Raw genomic sequence first — 17,498 nt, 5'->3', positions numbered from 1 at the left:
TGTGATTCAAGTCTCATTTAGGTATGACTTGGACTTGTGATTCAAACTCGAGTGCCCATCTCTGGGTTATGTTTTGCATATTCACATTCAGAATTCACACTTTTCGGAGGAAACTTTTTTTTTCCAGCTGTCTTTGCACCACCATGAATTCTGCCAAGCTCAGGCTACACAAATGCAGTCACAAAAAATGTAGTTCAGGATCAAGTCCAATAAGTCTACCACACACTCTTAAGAAAACAAAACAAAATGCCATTTCCCCTTAGGCTCCAGTAACTTTCCAGAATTTTATGGCCATGAAGATGGTGAAGGACCTCAGCCATCCAAACACTGGACTCTTCTGTTGTGATCAGAGAAGCACTTCCACTCCCTCAAGGCCAACACAGAGAGAATGAGTAGGAGCTTCTTCCCACAGGCCATTCGGGCCCTCAACCAGAACAACACCAAGGACTAGAGCTTGTACTCGCTTTCACAACACCAACACCACTTACATTAATACAGCTTCAATTCATTCATCTTCCGTAACAACTTTATCCTGTATATAAAGACTGTAAAAAGAAGAAAAGAAAACCGATTCACGCATGTAAATCAGCTCTCAACTTGCTTGTGATTGACACATATTTGATTAAAAGGATTATCATCTCAAAATTCATTCATTTCTCTGCCCACTCATCTGAAGTTCATGTCTAGTCTGTACGGAGCCACACTGGTCACAAGACTACTTTAAAAAAACTAAAAAAAAAAACTGGGCAGGAAGTTTTAACGCTTGGAAAGAGATCCTTATGCATAGCCACAACTATGTGTGGGAATGAGATAATTAAGTTATGGCCATTACTTTTTAACGCTAGATAAATAGAAAATTAATTAGAGGCCACATAGTAATACAGCGTATGTAACGTCTATTCCAGTTGTTTCCCCTCCAGACTGCCACTGGCTGCCCTCTGCCAAGTTTAGAATCACTTCTTCATTTACTCCACTCATTTCCTGTTTGTTCCCCATAAAAAGCAGACAGACCTTTCAGTCATTGCGAAGCCTTACATTACTGAGCCGTGTTTATTGGATTGATATTCTGTGTATGACCTTGCCTTGCCTTTCTGCTTTTGCCTAGCCATTTGGATTTGATAATATCTCTGATTCCTGGTATTCCTGGAGCCCTTTGATACAACGTGATCATTGTGTTGTTCCCCCAGCTGGTGTGTGCATATATACAGGATTTTATGGAAACACCCTTGGAGGTCTTTTAGTAAAAATTTAGAGACTAGAAATGTTTGTATATACAATTTATTATTAATTACTGAACATGACATTTTTCCATATAATTGAATGTTAATTTGTCATAACTTTGTTTAATTAAGACAAGTAATGCGCATGACTTAAAGATCTTGTTCCCACTGATTACTAAATTGTGGCCACACAGATCTCTTCTCTACCCGTTACCAACCCATGGCCACAGGTTTTTATTTTATTTTTAGGGATGTCCCTAGTGGGTCTCCGTAAAGGTTGTGATAGAAACTACAATAATACGTCTGGTCATACATGGGCCAGCACATCCACACCCAGGGAAAAGAACAGAGGACATTGCACGTTTTCGCGCATTGCGAAGAGATCTACGGCAGCCTGAACCTCTGCCACACCAGGAGGACCACCCGAGAATGAATTTTCCATTCCCCGTATACACATAAGCTATTGAAATAATGTTTAAGTGACATAAGTACATTAGATTGGATGTTCATAATCAAAAATAACATGATAAAAATAGGATAAATATTAAAAGAACTAAATTATGTTGAATTGGCTTCTTCAAAACATTTATATTTATTTAGCTGATTAAATTACCTTTTATAGTTAAATTACCTTATATTTTTGTGTTGAATCAATGCACATTTATACAGTCATGGAAAAAAGAAAGTACACCCTCCTTCAAGTCTATGTTTTTAGTTATCGGAGCCTAAATAACAATTGTGTGGTCCTCACTAACTTCTATAAACAAACAAATAACCTAAAGTGACAAAAACAAAAAAGAACCAACACAACAGATTTCAATATGCAGTCATTTTTTCTTAAAAGTACACCAACATTCAGAGACCAGATGGGGAAAAAGTACACTCTATAATTCGATAACATTTAGAACATCTTTTAGCAACAATAACTTGAAGTAAATATTTTCTGTAGGAGTTTTGGAGAAGTTCTGGCCCACTCTTCTTTATAACACTGCTTCATTCATTGATGATTGAGGGCATTCATTTATGCCCAGCTCCCTTAAGATCCCACCACAGCATCTCAATGTGCTGGAATGGCCAAGTCAAAGTCCAGACCTCAACCACATTGATTTTTTTTCTTCTTTAGACATTCAGATGTCGATTTGCTGGTGTGCGTGACATCATTGTCCTGTCTTGCAAGATTCCCAGGTCCTGTTTTGCCCAAAACAAGCCCAAATGTTCACCCCTCCACCACCATGCTTGACATCTGGTACAAGCTGTTCTTGGTGATATGATGTGTTTGGTTTTCACCAAACATGGCATTGTGCATGATGGCCAAACTTCTCCACCTTGGTCTCGTCACTCATTATTTGCTGACTATGTTTGATCTTCAGGACCTGTTATTACAGGATCACCAGTCTTTGTGTCAGAGAAAGGCATGTTTAGGGAAAGGCTTGCAGTTTAAAAGAAAGGAAAATAAAGAAAACAGGCATAGATTTATTTACTTGAAACTGATCAACTTTAAAAATGCATCAATGTGCAAGATGTTCAAATGCAACATTTTTAATAGAAAAACAAAAACAACTTTTTATGTCTTCAGGTGTATGGGTGTGTTGCTATTATTAATCGAGCAGAAGTTGACCCCAGAGATGTGCTGGTGGACCGGTGGCCAGATTTCAGTGTGCTACTTGTTAAACCAAAACCGCAGCAGGTATTTTGCACAAGTTGACTTCAATATGGAAATGATTGGGGCTTAAAGTATAATAATCTGTGTTAGGAATAACAGACAATGTGTTGGAAAAGTGTAACAATATATCTCAGTTTTAATAGTTGACCTGTTTCTCTCATATACAGAAACCAGACTTTTATAGAGATGTAAGCGTTTTTACTAAGGACGAATCATGTCTCAGGAACATACTAACCAGGACTGGAGGATCCATCCAACCTTCCAGCTGACAGGTAAGTGATTTACTCTCACTGTAACTCAATTAAAAAAAAATTCCATTCAGAGTAAAAACACTGCAAAGAATTTCACACTGTAAATAAATTATACAGTTGGTATTATCAGCTGCTCCTTTGAACCATTTCTAAGAGCTCTTTGGAATGTTCAACCGGCTTCAACACACCCTTTTTAAAGCTACAGTGTTGAATCATCATACAGCTACCAAAAGCATTCTCCCTTTAAAGTCCCTTTTGTAGGTTGTTTTATTTGGGCCACATGTACATGGGAAAAAGATAGTACACCCTCCTTGTTTAGAGATGGCCTTATAACCCCTCACAGATTGACGAAATCTGTTGTTTTCTTTTTCTTTTTTTTAGGTTAATTTTTTTAATTGAAGTAGGGTGTACTTTCTTTTTCCCCATTACTGTTTAGTCAGAATAATTTGATCCTGAGAGGAACAAGATAAAATATAAGTGTTAACAATCATTGTAAATATGGAACTAGTGACTATGGATTTCAGAAATCTCACAAGGGATCAACAAGGAGTTTTTGTTTTATAACACATTATGTTAGGAATATTAATAATAAAAAACATAAGCTGTTTTAGGAAAATATTCATCCAGCCACCACCCGAACTTGGTTTTCTACTAACAGTACATCCCGCAGTGCTTTATTCCTCTTATACCACAGAAATTTGCCAACGATTAAAATGTTTATTTATCAAAGAACTAAATGCCATACCTTTTATCTGTTTATAATAACCTTTAATATTGTGGTCTCTAACACTGACTGACACTGGAGACTCCTTCCATAAATTTTAAATAAATGTTTCCTTACAGAAAGTTCCACCATATCAACAATTTTATGTTTTTGTTGTTGTTTTTTCTTTATTATTAGTCTTATATTATGTGGACTATCATGCCATAGTTGAGTGTCCATGCCATGCCATAGTTGAGTATTCATGTCAAGCCACAGTTAAGTGTTTATGCCATGCCTAAGTTAGATGAGGGCCTTAGTTCAATTAGTGTTTCTGTTCCATGTCCTCTGTTTGAGTATCAAAGACTTCCCTCCTGTGCTTACTTCCTGTCCAAGTCTCGTTCCGTAACAATAGTAGAAACCCCATACCAAATGTCTTTTTCCAAAAGTCGAATGATATCCCATTTAAACAAATTCAACACCAAACCCAGTCTTCTTAAATTTATACTAAATGTTATTTGGTAAATTACACATAATGATGGCTCTAAAAAAGATGGACAGGTCCCTGTTTCTCATGGTGGTGAAGCTGAGAATTGGAGCAAAAATGTCTTCTTGGTGGTTGTTTCCTTTTTTTTCTTTATTATTAGGTTCATTTTATTTTTAGATTATTTTAAGATCACATTTCACACGGGTCAGATGATGATACTGATGCAGCGTGAATGTCTGTTTAGAAGCTCTTCTTAGTTCCACACACTTTTTAAAATATAATTTTATCAATTCCGGTGGCCTATGACTTCACCAGACAATCACAAAAAGTAAAACAAAATCTGAGTTTAGGCTTCAAATATTTTGAAAACATGCAGCCTGCTGTCTAGCTAAAACTGTAGCTATCATAACATTATGGAATGCTGCTGATCAGCTCTCACTGTATTTATGGTGTTGAATCTTAGCTAATGTTACACTCTGGAGGAAGTAAGTAACAATTCACTTACTTAACCTTTATGTTTCTCGCTGAAGTCTGAAATGACTAGTTGGTTTTAGTTGGTAAAAGTTGTCTTTTCCGACGTTGGTGTATAAAATAAAGGTTAACCTCTATAAATGTGGGTTTCCCAGTCCCACACAGTCCCTGTCTCAGCTGAAGAGAAGCAGCCAGATTGCATGCTGCCACCACCATGTTTCACTGTGGGTGTGGTATTCGTTGGGTGATAATAATCTTGTTTTTGCACCAAACATATATTTGAGTTATTTTCAAAAAAAAAAAAAAAAAAATTCTAAGAACACATTTTGCCACATGGTTTGGTGTGATTTGGGTGGGCTTGGATGTTTGTTTGTTTTTATGAGAAAGGGCTTTTGTCTAGCTTCCCTAACACACGGCCAAGACGTGAAGAACATGAGAGCTTGTTGACACATGCAGGGAGTGACCAGTGTGATAATTACTTTTGAACATGAGTTTGAAAGTGTTGGATTAATTCGGAGCACAGTCACAATGCCCCATTATGAAAGGGTTTGCACATGTTTCCCTAAAACGTTTCTACTTGTTTTTTTTTTTTTACTTGAATTTTGTTGGTTGCTATATCATGTTAATGGTGGAAAAAAAAATCTGACGTGACTTATCTTGCGTTACTTTAGTTTACAGTGCAAAAACCTGTAATTCTAACATTGGTGTGTAGACTTTTTATATCATAAACTGATTTTTACACATTTTAGTGTTTCACAAGGAAAGTCTGAGAAGTTTCTGATTTATTTGTCCGACTCGAGTCTGCAGTCAGAGTCTCGTTGTTATGACGCAATCACGACGCGTCTCGCTTGAACACGTATGCTTCTCTTAATTCTGCTAAACTTTTCGTAATATTAGCAGCATTGTATATGCTTATCGCCGGTAGTTTTCAAATCGATTGAGAGGGAATGTGTTGGTAAGTACTAGATACTCAAGTTCATTACATTTCCAGACATGCAAGTCACCTTGTTATATTATATGTACGTTATATAGTCAGTAAATACACGATGCCAAACAGAGAGGACGTGTGTGTGTGTGCGCGCGCGCTGTGGTCACGTGATCATAAGTATCATACGTTGCTCGGTGTTATTTTAAGTGTTTTCGTTTCTTTATGTATTTATATTTATTTTTCGGTGTTATTAGTTTTGTTTAGCCTTTTTAATTTAAAAAATAAAGAAATTTCTTAATCTGTATAAAATGTCTAGGAAGCACAGTTACGCAAGTTACATTATGTGTAATCGTGAGGACACAGCTGATGTTATTTCCGGACACACTCTCTCTTCTGTCAGGTCATGGCGATGAGAGCAACGGCTAGACCAGAGGTTCTTTTTGTCGGAGGTGTCTCATGGTGTCTGTTGTTTTGATACAGAAACCGGAAGCCGAAAATAAATCACATCACAACTGCATCATCGCGTGGGATCTCTTTAATTAACAACACACACAACGCAGAAGAAGAAAACCCACACGAGCCGACATTAGGAGCTACTTTACAAGTCAAAAGTGTAAATCATTTAAAATATTTTCTCAATTTCTAATGTGTGGAGTCAAAAATAATAGTAATAATAATACTTAACTAAGCCATAAATGTTCATGTGGCATGCATCAATGTGTAATTTTGTCAGGTCAGGTGACAGAAGCAGACCTGCCAGGTAATATCTCTGACAGAGCAGGAGGAGAGGCAGGTGGAGAGGCAGGTTCACAGGTGAGGTCGAACAGTGACATGGTGATATGTTAGTAGTGAGATTCAGTATTGGGACAAATGTGAGGCTGATGTACTGTGTGGTTCATCCATGTGTGCTTGAAATGAAAGCTTTAAATAGGCACATGTCTCTGCGGACTGCTTTTATATCCCCACCAATGTCAATAGGTGTGACCACATGTGTATTACACTAGTAATCTATCTGTGGCATGCAAAAATCCCATAAATCTCCTGCTGAGTAACTGTAAAAAAAAAAAAAAAAAAAGTGGGCAGGACTTTGGAAACACTGCATGATCTTAAATAAGCTGCGCCAAAAGTAACCTGCATTTCTGACATGTTGGCATGTGTTTTATTTTATTTTTTATAAAGCCATGAAGGTGCTGAATAAGGAGGAGCTGAAGAAAGCAGAGGAAGCGCTCAGGCATTACTTTCCCCAGTCACAGCAGGTCTGTAAACCACACAGTTAATGCGCTATAAATGCAGGGTATGTTTGTTAGTGTCAGGTGAAAATCAGTGTTTTGAACCTAAAGAAGAGAAAAGACTGAATGCCAAAAATTAAGAGACAGTGATTTCTTTGTCCATCCGAAACAAAGTAAAACTGTTTCTAGCATTCTGAAGCCTTTCTTTGTGTGTAAATCACTCTGATATTTATATTGAGTGTTTACTGACACATCAAGAGAGAAGTGGTTTGAATGAAACGCATCCAATCTGGAAGCAAAAAATAGTCACCATATAGTGAAATATATGCTGGTGGTGTTCATGTCCATAAGAGAAAACTGAACAACAGCTAGAACAGGTCAGGATTGTGAGGCTTTACCCAGCTAACACTAACAATCATGTTTCAGCTTTAGTAGAAATTTAGAGTGGTTCATTTATACCAAAACAGAACATAAGGGTTAATGAATCATTTCTGTTTGCAGAGGTCAATGTTAGAGTTATGATCTAATATATAATTTCAAGCATAAATTAAATACATATATAGGTCTTTTATAGATATTTTATATTGAATACATTATAAGAGGAATGGTTTGTGTCTAGGTGTATGGATGTGTTTTTATGATTAATCGAGTAGAAGCTCATCCCATAGATGTGCTGGTGGACCAGTGGCCAGATTTTAATGTGCTACTCATCAGACCACAACGGCAGGAGGTATTGCATGAGATAACTTTAGTATAAAATATCAATAAAAAGTGGCTACGGTTAAGTTTTTCATATTGACCTGTTTCTCTCACATACAGAAAGCAGACCTTTTTAAAGTCATAAGCATTTTTACTAAGGATGAAACAACTCTCAGGAACATACTGGTCGGGACGGACGTTATTGACTGGAAGCAGTACCTCTGTCTAAGTATTCATTTCTCAGACCTCCCTTTATGCCATTTTAAGAGCATCATAATAATCAGTGTCACACAAAACAGATTTTGTTCTCCCTCCCGTGATGTGCTTTCAGTTTGTCAAGAATTTAGATATACTCTTCCAGTTGAGCAAGTTAATTTAACTTTGAAACTTATAAAACATCTGTTCAGGTGTTGATCTGTGCCACGAGGAGATGCTAAAGTTTGTAGCAGCGAGCAGAAGCGTGCCAATGAGAAAAGATCATGTCTGCTACATGCTGAAACTGCAAAATCCATCCAACCTTACAACTGAAAGGTAACTGATTTACCGTTAGGATGCTTAGTTAACAGTTAATAATACAGCCACTCATGCCATATTTTAACCTGCCGAATCTTTCATGGAATCGACAAGCTGTTGATTCTATGTTGTTTAAATGCAAAAGTTTCATTGCATTGTTTTCATTTAATGACTGTTAAATTCGTTTGTGTTTTGTAAAAATGACCCATTTTAAATTTTATTTTGTACTTATTCTTTTCATACATCTTCCTTATCAAGCCAATAACAGAATATATACTATATATACTGAATAGATTAAAAAAAATATTTTTACATGAGTTTTTCTATTTCAAAAGAAACAGAACCTAGTAAATAGTACTAATGTTACCAAATATCAAAGTAAACCCACCGCTTGATCTACCACAGGTTTCCCGTACAAGTGTCCTCACTTAACGAGTCTCACCTTGCTCTGGTCAATAGCACATGGAAGTTTGGCATGGGTGAATTCAGTGAACGGTTCGTCAGGGAAAGGATCATGAATTTCCCTTCGTGTTGTGTGCTGGACTCGGAGGGTCAGCCGGTGTCATGGATATTGACCTATGCTTCCTGTGCGATGGGAATGCTGTACACAATGCCGGAGCACAGACGGAAAGGCTACGCCAAAGCCCTGGTCACCATATTGGCAAAGAAACTGCATTCAGAGGGCTACCCAGTGTACTGCTTCATTGAGGAGGAGAACCAGTTGTCCTACAGGCTCTTTACCAGTTTAGGATTCACTGCGGATCCGTCTTACAGGGCTGCTTGGATTAAGTTTAATCAATCATGTTAGTTTATTTAGATTTTATTCAGTTTTATACAAATGCTTCCCTCACCATTCCATTAGCTTTACCTGGTATCACAACGTTCAGTTATTTTGAATTCGCAAGGGACCATGCTAATCTGAGTAGTTGTTAAAAATATTCGTAAAACATATATAACAAATAAAATGATATGCAAAACAATATGCTGAAGACAGATCTGTTCATAATTGCATGTTTTCCTGGTGCACCTAGCCCTGGCTGGAATGTCTGTATGGTTTCTGCAATGCAGCTTTGTTCTATCCTCTCTCTGCCTCATTATTGACTTACTGTAGGTGTATTTCAATTTTTAGAAGTTAAAAAACTCTATAATTATGCGATCTTTTCATGCTTTATATTTTACAATCTTGAATATAAGTAGATACTAGTACATAAAGCCATTGAGTGCTTCACACGGTGTTACATAATAAATCTATTAAAATATTTATTATAAATATACATGAAAAATGAGTATAATGTGTACTAATATTACGAATGTAAGAACAGTGGCCCTTAAGGTTGAATATGTTTACACCTGATCATAACATTTGATGAAAATTCTCCTGACAGTTTTCTTATTCAAATGCCATAGTATCTCTGCAGGCTGTGTCGTTGCCTCACAGCTCCAGGATACCCGATTTGACCCTGAGCTCGGGTTATTGTCAGTTTGGAGTTTGACATGTTCTCCCCGTGTCCGTGTGGGTTATCTCCAGAATTCTCCAGTACTTAAAAATAAATTTTTTTTTAAAGCCATGAAGGTGCTGAAAAAGGAGGAGTTGAAGAAAGCTGAAGACAAGTAATGCCCATGTCCTTAAAGATCTTGTTCCCACTGATTACTAAATTGTGGCCACACAGATCTCTTCTCCACCCGTTACCAACCCGTGGCCACAGGTTTTTATTTTATTTTTAGGGATGTCCCTAGTGGGTCTCCGTAAAGGTTGTGATAGAAACTACAGAAACTACAATAATACGTCTGGTCATACATGGGCCAGCGCATCCACACCCAGGGAACAGAACAGAGGACATTTCACGTTTTCGCGCATTGCGAAGAGATCTACGGCAGCCTGAACCTCTGCCACACCAGGAGAACCACCCGAGAATGAATTTTCCATTCCCTGTATACACATAAGCTATTGAAATAATGTTTAAGTGACATAAGTACATTAGATTGGATGTTCATAATCAAAAATAACATGATAAAAATAGGATAAATATTAAAATAACTAAATTATGTTGAATTGGCATCTTCAAAACATTTATATTTATTTAGCTGATTAAATTGCCTTTTATAGTTAAATTACCTTATATTTTTGTGTTGAATCAATGCACATTTATACAGTCATGGAAAAAAGAAAGTACACCCTCCTTCAAGTCTATGTTTTTAGTTATCAGAGCCTAAATAACAATTGTGTGGTCCTCACTAACTTCTATAAACAAACAAATAACCTAAAGTGACAAAAACAAAAAAGAACCAACACAACAGATTTCAATATGCAGTCATTTTTTCTTAAAAGTACACCAACATTCAGAGACCAGATGGGGAAAAAGTACACTCTATAATTCGATAACATTTAGAACATCTTTTAGCAACAATAACTTGAAGTAAATATTTTCTGTAGGAGTTTTGGAGAAGTTCTGGCCCACTCTTCTTTACGACATTGCTTCATTCAATGATGATTGAGGGACTTCATTTATGCCCAGCTCTCTTAAGATCCCACCACAGCATCTCAATGTGCTGGAATGGCCAAGTCAAAGTCCAGACCTCAACCACATTGATTTTTTTTCTTCTTTAGACATTCAGATGTCGATTTGCTGGTGTGCGTGGGATCATTGTCCTGTCTTGCAAGATTCCCAGGTCCTGTGGCCACAAAACAAGCCCAAATCATCACCCCTCCACCACCATGCTTGACATTTGGTACAAGCTGTTCTTGGTGATATGATGTGTTTGGTTTTCACCAAACATGGCACTGTGCATGATGGCCAAACTTCTCCACCTTGGTCTCGTCACTCATTATTTGCTGACTATGTTTGATCTTCAGGAGTGTCACAAAACACATTCGACTTGATTTATGTTAAACAGCATTGTATATGTGACTGTGAGCAGCAGGGGCTTTGCAGAATCATGAAGGCGTTGAGCAAGCATGAGCTGAAGAAGGCTGAGGAAGCGCTCAGACATTACTTTCCCCAGTCACAAGAGGTCTGTAAACTACCCAGCATTATAATTGTCTATGTAGAATATTCTTCGCTGATCTTTGGTATTAATATGTTTTAAGTATTTATTATGGTGCCAAATGTGTTTTATCATTAGACTATAGAGATTGTTATTACAGGATCACCAGTCTTTGTGTCAGAGAAAGGCATGTTTAGGGAAAGGCTTGCAGTTTAAAAGGAAGGAAAATAAAGAAAACAGGCATAGATTTATTTACTTAAAACTGATTCATTTAAAAAAATAATAAAAAAAAATGCATCAATGTACAAGATGTTCAAATGCAACATTTTAACAGAAAAAAATGACTATGTCTTCAGGTGTATGGATGTGTTTCTATTATTAATCGAGCAGAAGTTGACCCCAGAGATGTGCTGGTGGACCGGTGGCCAGATTTCAGTGTGCTACTTGTTAAAACAAAACCGCAGCAGGTATTTTGCACAAGTTGACTTCAATATGGAAATGATTGGGGCTTAAAGTATAATAATCCGTGTTAGGAATAACAGACAAAGTGTTGGAAAAGTGTAACAATATATCTCAGTTTTAATAGTTGACCTGTTTCTCTCATATACACAGAAACCAGACTTTTTTAATAATGTGATCATTTTTACTAAGGACGAATCATGTCTCAGGAACATACTAACCAGGACAGACGTTCTAGACTGGAAGCAGTTCATCAGTCTAAGTATTAATTTCGAACTTCTTATTACAGCAGTATAAACACTGGCAACCAGGAACACCTTAACACTGCAACCTATAACAAATCTGTGTTATATCTACATATCTATAACATAGGTGTTGATCTGCAGCATGAGGAAATGTTAAAGGCTGTAGCATTGAACTATGGTGTACCAATGAACAAAATAAGTACCAGCCACTTAATGAGCCTGGAGGATCCATCCAACCTTCCAGCTGACAGTTAAGTGATTTACTCTCACTGTAACTCAATTAAAATAAATAAATAAATAAATAAATAAATTAAAAAAAGTTCCATTCAGAGTAAAAACACTGCAAAGAATTTCACACTGTAAATAAAGTATACAGTTGGTATTATCAGCTGCTCCCTTTAACCATTAATAAGAGCTCTTTGGAATGTTCAACCTGCTTCAACACACCCTTTTAAAGCTACAGTATTGAATCATCATACAGCTACCAAAAGCATTCTCCCTTTAAAGTCCCTTTTGTAGGTTATTTTATTTGGGCCACATGTACATGGGAAAAAGAAAGTACACCCTCCTTGTTTGGAGATGGCCTTATAACCCTTCAATTTTTTTCAGGGTATTTGTTTGAATTGAAGTAGGGTGTACTTTCTTTTTCCCCATTAATGTTTACTCAGAATAATTTGATCCTGAGTGTCACGAACCTCGAATTGGCACGGAAGCAGGAGCGGGCAGCAGGTGTAGAGCGTCGTATCGGGAAATACAAGAAACGTAGTCGTAAGACAGGCAAATGTCAAGCGATCGGACGAACAACACAAACGGGGTCAGGCAGAGAGCGCAGTCGAAACCGGAAACAAGGGTCGAGGATCACGAGAAGACAAACTAACTAGACCGGCTTGGTAACGCAGAGAAACGAGTTGACTGAACGTATATTTCGCATAGATTCTGGGTGAATGACATCCCTAAGTACTAGCAGTGAGTGTGTGTGTGTGTGTGTGTGTGTGTGATTGGTGACAGGTGTGTCTGCTCAGAACTCCGGGGATGGTGAGCGCATGCGTGCTTGAGAAGTGAGTGTTGCATCTTGGGAATTTGAGTTCTGATCTGACTGAGCTGTGACACTGAGAGGAACAAGATAAAATATGTGTTAGCAATAATTAGTCACTGTATGGACTAGTGACTATGGATTTCAGAAACATCACATAGGATCAACAAGGAGTTTTTCTTTTATAACACAGTATGTTACAATAAAAAAAAACATAACCGGATGTTTTAGGAAAATAATCATCCAGCCACCACCCGAACTTGGTTTTCTACTAACAGTACAACCCGCAGTGCTTTATTCCTCTTATACCACAGAAATTTGCCAACGATTAAAATGTTTATTTATCAAAGAACAAAATGTCATACCTTTTATCTGTTTATAATAACCTTTAATATTGTGGACTCTAACACTGACTGACACTGGAGACTCCTTCCTTAAATGTTAAATTATTGTCTGCTTACAGAAAATTCCACCAAATCGACAATTTCATGTTTTACTTATGTTGTTTTTTCTTTATTATTAGTCTTATATTATGTGGACTGTCTGCCATAAAAGCCCCATGTAATTTGCTATAACTCTATAAATGATGTCCTATTGGAACCAGCACATTAAGATAACGCTGTGATTTGCCGTACAGCCAGCACTACTGTCTGAGCCTGATGTCATATAAACTAAATCATCACCTTCTGACCAATTACAGTTCAGAAGTCAGCAGTGTAGTGGTTTATATATAGCAGTATTTAGTCAAATATAAAGTAAACCCAAACTCTCCTTCAACCTCTTCAGGTTATCTATTCGAGTCTCATCAGTCAAGGAGTCTCATGTTGCTCTGATCAACAGCACATGGAAGTTTGGCAAGGGTGAATTCACTGAGCCCATGGTCAGGAGCATGATCTTGAATTACCCTTCATGTTGTGTACTTGACTCAGAGGGTCAGCCGGTGTCATGGATATTGACCTATTCTAGCTGTGCGATGGGTATGCTGTACACAATGCCAGAGCACAGACGGAAAGGCTACTCCAAAGCCCTGATCACCATATTGGCAAAGAAACTGCATTCAGAGGGCTATCCAGTGTACTGCTTCATCGAGGAGGAGAACCAGTTGTCCTACAGGCTCTTTAAAGGTTTAGGCTTCACTGAGGATCTGTCTTATATGAATTCTTGGTTTTACGTCAATCAGTAGTCTATGACTCCATAAGAGGTTTGGGACAAGGAACATTCCTGTCATGATTGCACGATTGAAGGGGGTGTTCAGCACACATTCACTATCTTATCCACACGTACCCCATGACTGGTTGGCCGTCCCGTCCTCCTTTATCATATCATTGTTCTTGCATTATGTAAAGCAAATAAAACCATGAGAAAACAACTCAGTGTTTATTATGTTGTTAGTTTTTAATGTTCTCTGTAAACTAACAGACAAATTGTTGAAAAAATGTATCATTATATCTCAGTTTTAAAAGTTGACCTGTTTCTCCCATTTACAGAAACCAGACTTTTTTTTCTCTTTTTTTAATGATGTGAGCGTTTTTACTAAGGACAAATCATGTCTCAGGAACATACTAACCAGGACAGACGTTCTAGACTGGAAGCAGTTCATTAGTCTAAGTATTAATTTCGAACTTCTTATTACAGCAGTATAAACACTGGCAACCCGCTAATATCTGTGTTATATCTACATATCTATAATATGTCAATCCATTAGGCGTCATAGGCAGCCACCTCTGGGGCGCAGCCCTGCCGAATCCGATTAAAATACCGAGCCACATTTAACGGCAACTAGGGGGCGCCAACAAACCAATTTGACCAAACAAACCTTTCTGAGATAATAAGACATGAGCAATTATTAGCTCAGAAATGTTTGTTTGGTCAAATTGGTTTGTTGGCGCCCCCTAGTGCCGATGTAAATAAGAGTCATCTACACTCTTAGAAAAAAAAAGGCTATATTGTATAATTATTAAGGGTTCTTAGCTTCCACATTAGGTTCTGCTTGGCACCCTATCTGATAGGGAAACACTGTTGTAGGGTTCTACATAGAACCTTTAAGGGTTTCATCTATGGATGTAAAATAATGATACGTCTTTGAAACAAAAAAGCATGTTGAATTGCATTTTAATGCATTGTATTTACAGTGCTTGCATTCTTGGGAGCTGCGATTCAACATGGTATATTTAAGCTGTGAATATTTCAATTGGAAACGTTTCACACTGTGATTATTAAAAATTCAAAAATCAATATTCACCTTCCAAAGTTCATGTCACGTCACGACAAACTAGCGACTCCATTTCCCAGAGCGCGACGCAAACTACAAACATGGCCGACGACTACAACTCCCAAAATTACACACAGACACGTCACCTTCTCCTGAGGACTAATCACACACACCTGTTTCCAATCACACGCGCACTCACACCACCCTTTAAAAGTGACTGCTCACTCACTGTGTCTTTAGTAAAAATAATATGTTCAGTTGCTTTTGACCTTGATCGCAGTGTCAGCTGCTCTAGCCGCTGTACCGGATCGTCTGACTGCTACCTGTATTTGTTGTTGTTTTTGCCATACCCTCTGGATTATAAACTCTCCATGAACACTCATAACTGCGATTGCATCCACCTCAAGCATCCATTACATGACCGTTCCTTTCCAAAATATTCAGTTTGTTTAAAAATACCACCAATAATATTCGACAGGCAGATTTTGGTCCATTTCATTTTGCTTCCACAAATCCAGTAGTTCAAATTCGGTTGGATATTCCAGATTGCAAATCCAGGAATTGTAGGAAAAGCAGAAGAGTACCGATGCAAAATCTCTACCTGCTGCTAGTCCGCCTTATCGACAGGTGGTGTTGAAGACCAAAGCAACGCCTAGAGCTAAGCCTTCAAAATTTGATTTGCCGAAATGGACCAAGCGGTAAATTCAAGTTATGAATTTTAAAAAAAGAAAGCTGATTAAAACACAAAAGCAGCATTTACGTTTATGTTCAAAGTCTTCGTTTGATTCCTCAGGAAACCGTTGCTCTACCTGTTACTTTGGACTTTGCCGTTCTTTTTGAGGGTGTGGGGATACTTTGACCTGCTTTCACCTTTTTTTCTGGTGACAAAATTGTACACTGTAGATACGCAGCTTTGCCAGAGGCCATAATCACACAATCATGTTGATGTTGGACCGTAGCAGAACCTCTGTAGCAGTGGGGGAACAGGAAATCCAGAGCACCTTGACATAAGCATGACCAAACCACCTTTGATGCACACCACTGGAAAAGGTCTCAAGAAATTGAAAAACTCTGTATATTTATTTTGTTCTTGTTTTTTGTCTTCAGATAGATGGATATGTTTGTGTAATTAATAGAATAGACGCTGACCCCATAGATGTTCTGGTGGACCAGTGGCTGAATTTCAGTGTGCCACTCATCTGACCAAAATGGCAGCAGGTTGAAGATGACTTCAATATGTAACTGATTTTGGCTTAATGTATAATATGCTGCACTGAAAGAACGGACAAAGTGTAACTAACCTTTAGTTTTTCGTTGACCTGTTTCTCTCACATACAGAAATCAGACCTTTTTAAAGTCATAAACATTTTTACTAAGGATGAAACAACTTTCAGGAACATACTGGTCGGAACAGACATTCCTGACTGGAAGCAGTAACTCTATCTAAGTATTAATTTCTCAGACCTCTCTTTATGCCATTTTAAGAGCCTCCTAATAATCAGTGTCACACAAAACAAAGAAGTCATTCTCCTACGTTCAATTTGTCAAGAATTTAGACATTCTCCTTTAGATTCCTCCAGTTGAATAGGTTAATTTAACTCTGAAACTTATAAAACATCTGTTCAGGTGTTGATCTGTGCCACAAGTGGATGCTAAAGTTTGTAGCAGCCAGCAGAAGCGTGCCAATGAGAAAAGATCATGTGTGTTACATGATGAAACTGCAAAATCCATCTAATCTTACAACTGAAAGGTCACTTTCAGTTGTTGTGTGCTGGACTCAGAGGGTCAGCCGGTGTCATGGATATTGAGCTATGCTTCCTGTGCGATGGGAATGCTGTACACAATGCCGGAGCACAGACGGAAAGGCTACGCCAAAGCCCTGGTCACCACAATGGCAAAGAAACTGCATTCAGAGGGCTACCCAGTGTACTGCTTCATTGAGGAGGAGAACCAGTTGTCCTACAGGCTCTTTACCAGTTTAGGTTTCACTATGGATCCGTCTTACAGGACTGCTTGGATTAAGTTTAATTAATCATGTTAGTTTATTTAGATTTTATTCAGTTTTATACAAATGCTTCCCTCACCATTCTATAAGCTTTACCTGGTATCACAACGTTGAATTATTTTGAAGGGACCATGCTAATCTGAGTAGTTGTTAAAGTGTTTGTAAAACATATAACAAATAAAATGACATGAAAAACAATATGCTGAAGTCAAATCTGTTCATAATTGCATGTTTTCCTGGTGCACCTAGACCTGGCTGGAACGTCTGTATGGTTTCTGCAATGCAGCTTTGTTCTATCCTCTCTCTGCCTCATTATTGACTTATTCTAGATTTATTTCAATTTTTAGAAGTTAAAAAACTCTATAATTATGAGATCTTTTCATGCTTTATATTTTACA

At 37.7% G+C, this 17,498-nt stretch overlaps 2 protein-coding genes and 2 long non-coding RNA genes across 5 annotated transcripts; 3 read left to right on the top strand and 1 right to left on the bottom strand.

Annotated features, from left to right (window-relative positions):
- Positions 1-2,629: 2,629 nt before the first annotated feature.
- LOC128632706 (uncharacterized) lies at positions 2,630-17,401 on the top strand. The gene is made up of 3 exons (XR_008396256.1): positions 2,630-2,907; positions 3,051-3,155; positions 13,670-17,401. It is a non-coding gene; the product is annotated as an uncharacterized LOC128632706 (long non-coding RNA).
- Positions 5,613-9,141, top strand: LOC108263176 (glycine N-acyltransferase-like). Its single transcript, XM_017463705.3, is given in 9 exon segments — positions 5,613-5,747; positions 6,121-6,333; positions 6,454-6,533; positions 6,900-6,976; positions 7,569-7,679; positions 7,769-7,877; positions 8,056-8,179; positions 8,567-8,895; positions 8,898-9,141. Coding segments are annotated over 6 exon segments (801 nt in total). The 5' UTR covers positions 5,613-5,747; positions 6,121-6,333; positions 6,454-6,533; positions 6,900-6,901; the 3' UTR covers positions 8,951-9,141.
- LOC108263177 (glycine N-acyltransferase) lies at positions 9,758-12,108 on the top strand. Of its 2 annotated transcripts, none has more exons than XM_017463706.3 (4): positions 9,758-11,173; positions 11,503-11,613; positions 11,798-11,867; positions 11,978-12,108. In XM_017463706.3, exons 1-4 carry the CDS (start codon positions 11,099-11,101, stop codon positions 12,103-12,105), a joined length of 384 nt encoding a protein of 127 aa, XP_017319195.2. In that variant the 5' UTR covers positions 9,758-11,098; the 3' UTR covers positions 12,106-12,108. The 2 variants fall into 2 exon arrangements, with proteins under 2 accessions (XP_017319195.2, XP_047010351.2); XM_047154395.2 differs by having other exon boundaries at positions 11,759-11,867.
- On the bottom strand, positions 11,708-12,831 carry LOC124627722 (uncharacterized). The gene is made up of 2 exons (XR_006982241.2): positions 12,546-12,831; positions 11,708-12,125 (listed from the first exon to the last, which is right to left on the bottom strand). It is a non-coding gene; the product is annotated as an uncharacterized LOC124627722 (long non-coding RNA).
- Positions 17,402-17,498: the final 97 nt, after the last annotated feature.

This window comes from Ictalurus punctatus, chromosome 3, assembly GCF_001660625.3.
Source record: "Ictalurus punctatus breed USDA103 chromosome 3, Coco_2.0, whole genome shotgun sequence".
NCBI classification, from domain to species: domain Eukaryota; kingdom Metazoa; phylum Chordata; class Actinopteri; order Siluriformes; family Ictaluridae; genus Ictalurus; species Ictalurus punctatus.
Note: the sequence above shows the minus strand (reverse complement) of the source record. Positions and strands in the feature narration are given on the sequence as shown.

Coding starts and splice junctions, on each gene's coding strand:
- LOC108263177 (XM_047154395.2), top strand. CDS start 11,099: ATGAAGGCGTTGAGCAAGCATGAGCTGAAGAAGGCTGAGGAAGCGCTC. Junction 11,174..11,502: donor ACTTTCCCCAGTCACAAGAG/GTCTGTAAACTA, acceptor CTATGTCTTCAG/GTGTATGGATGTGTTTCTAT. Junction 11,868..11,977: donor GAAGCAGTTCATCAGTCTAA/GTATTAATTTCG, acceptor TCTATAACATAG/GTGTTGATCTGCAGCATGAG.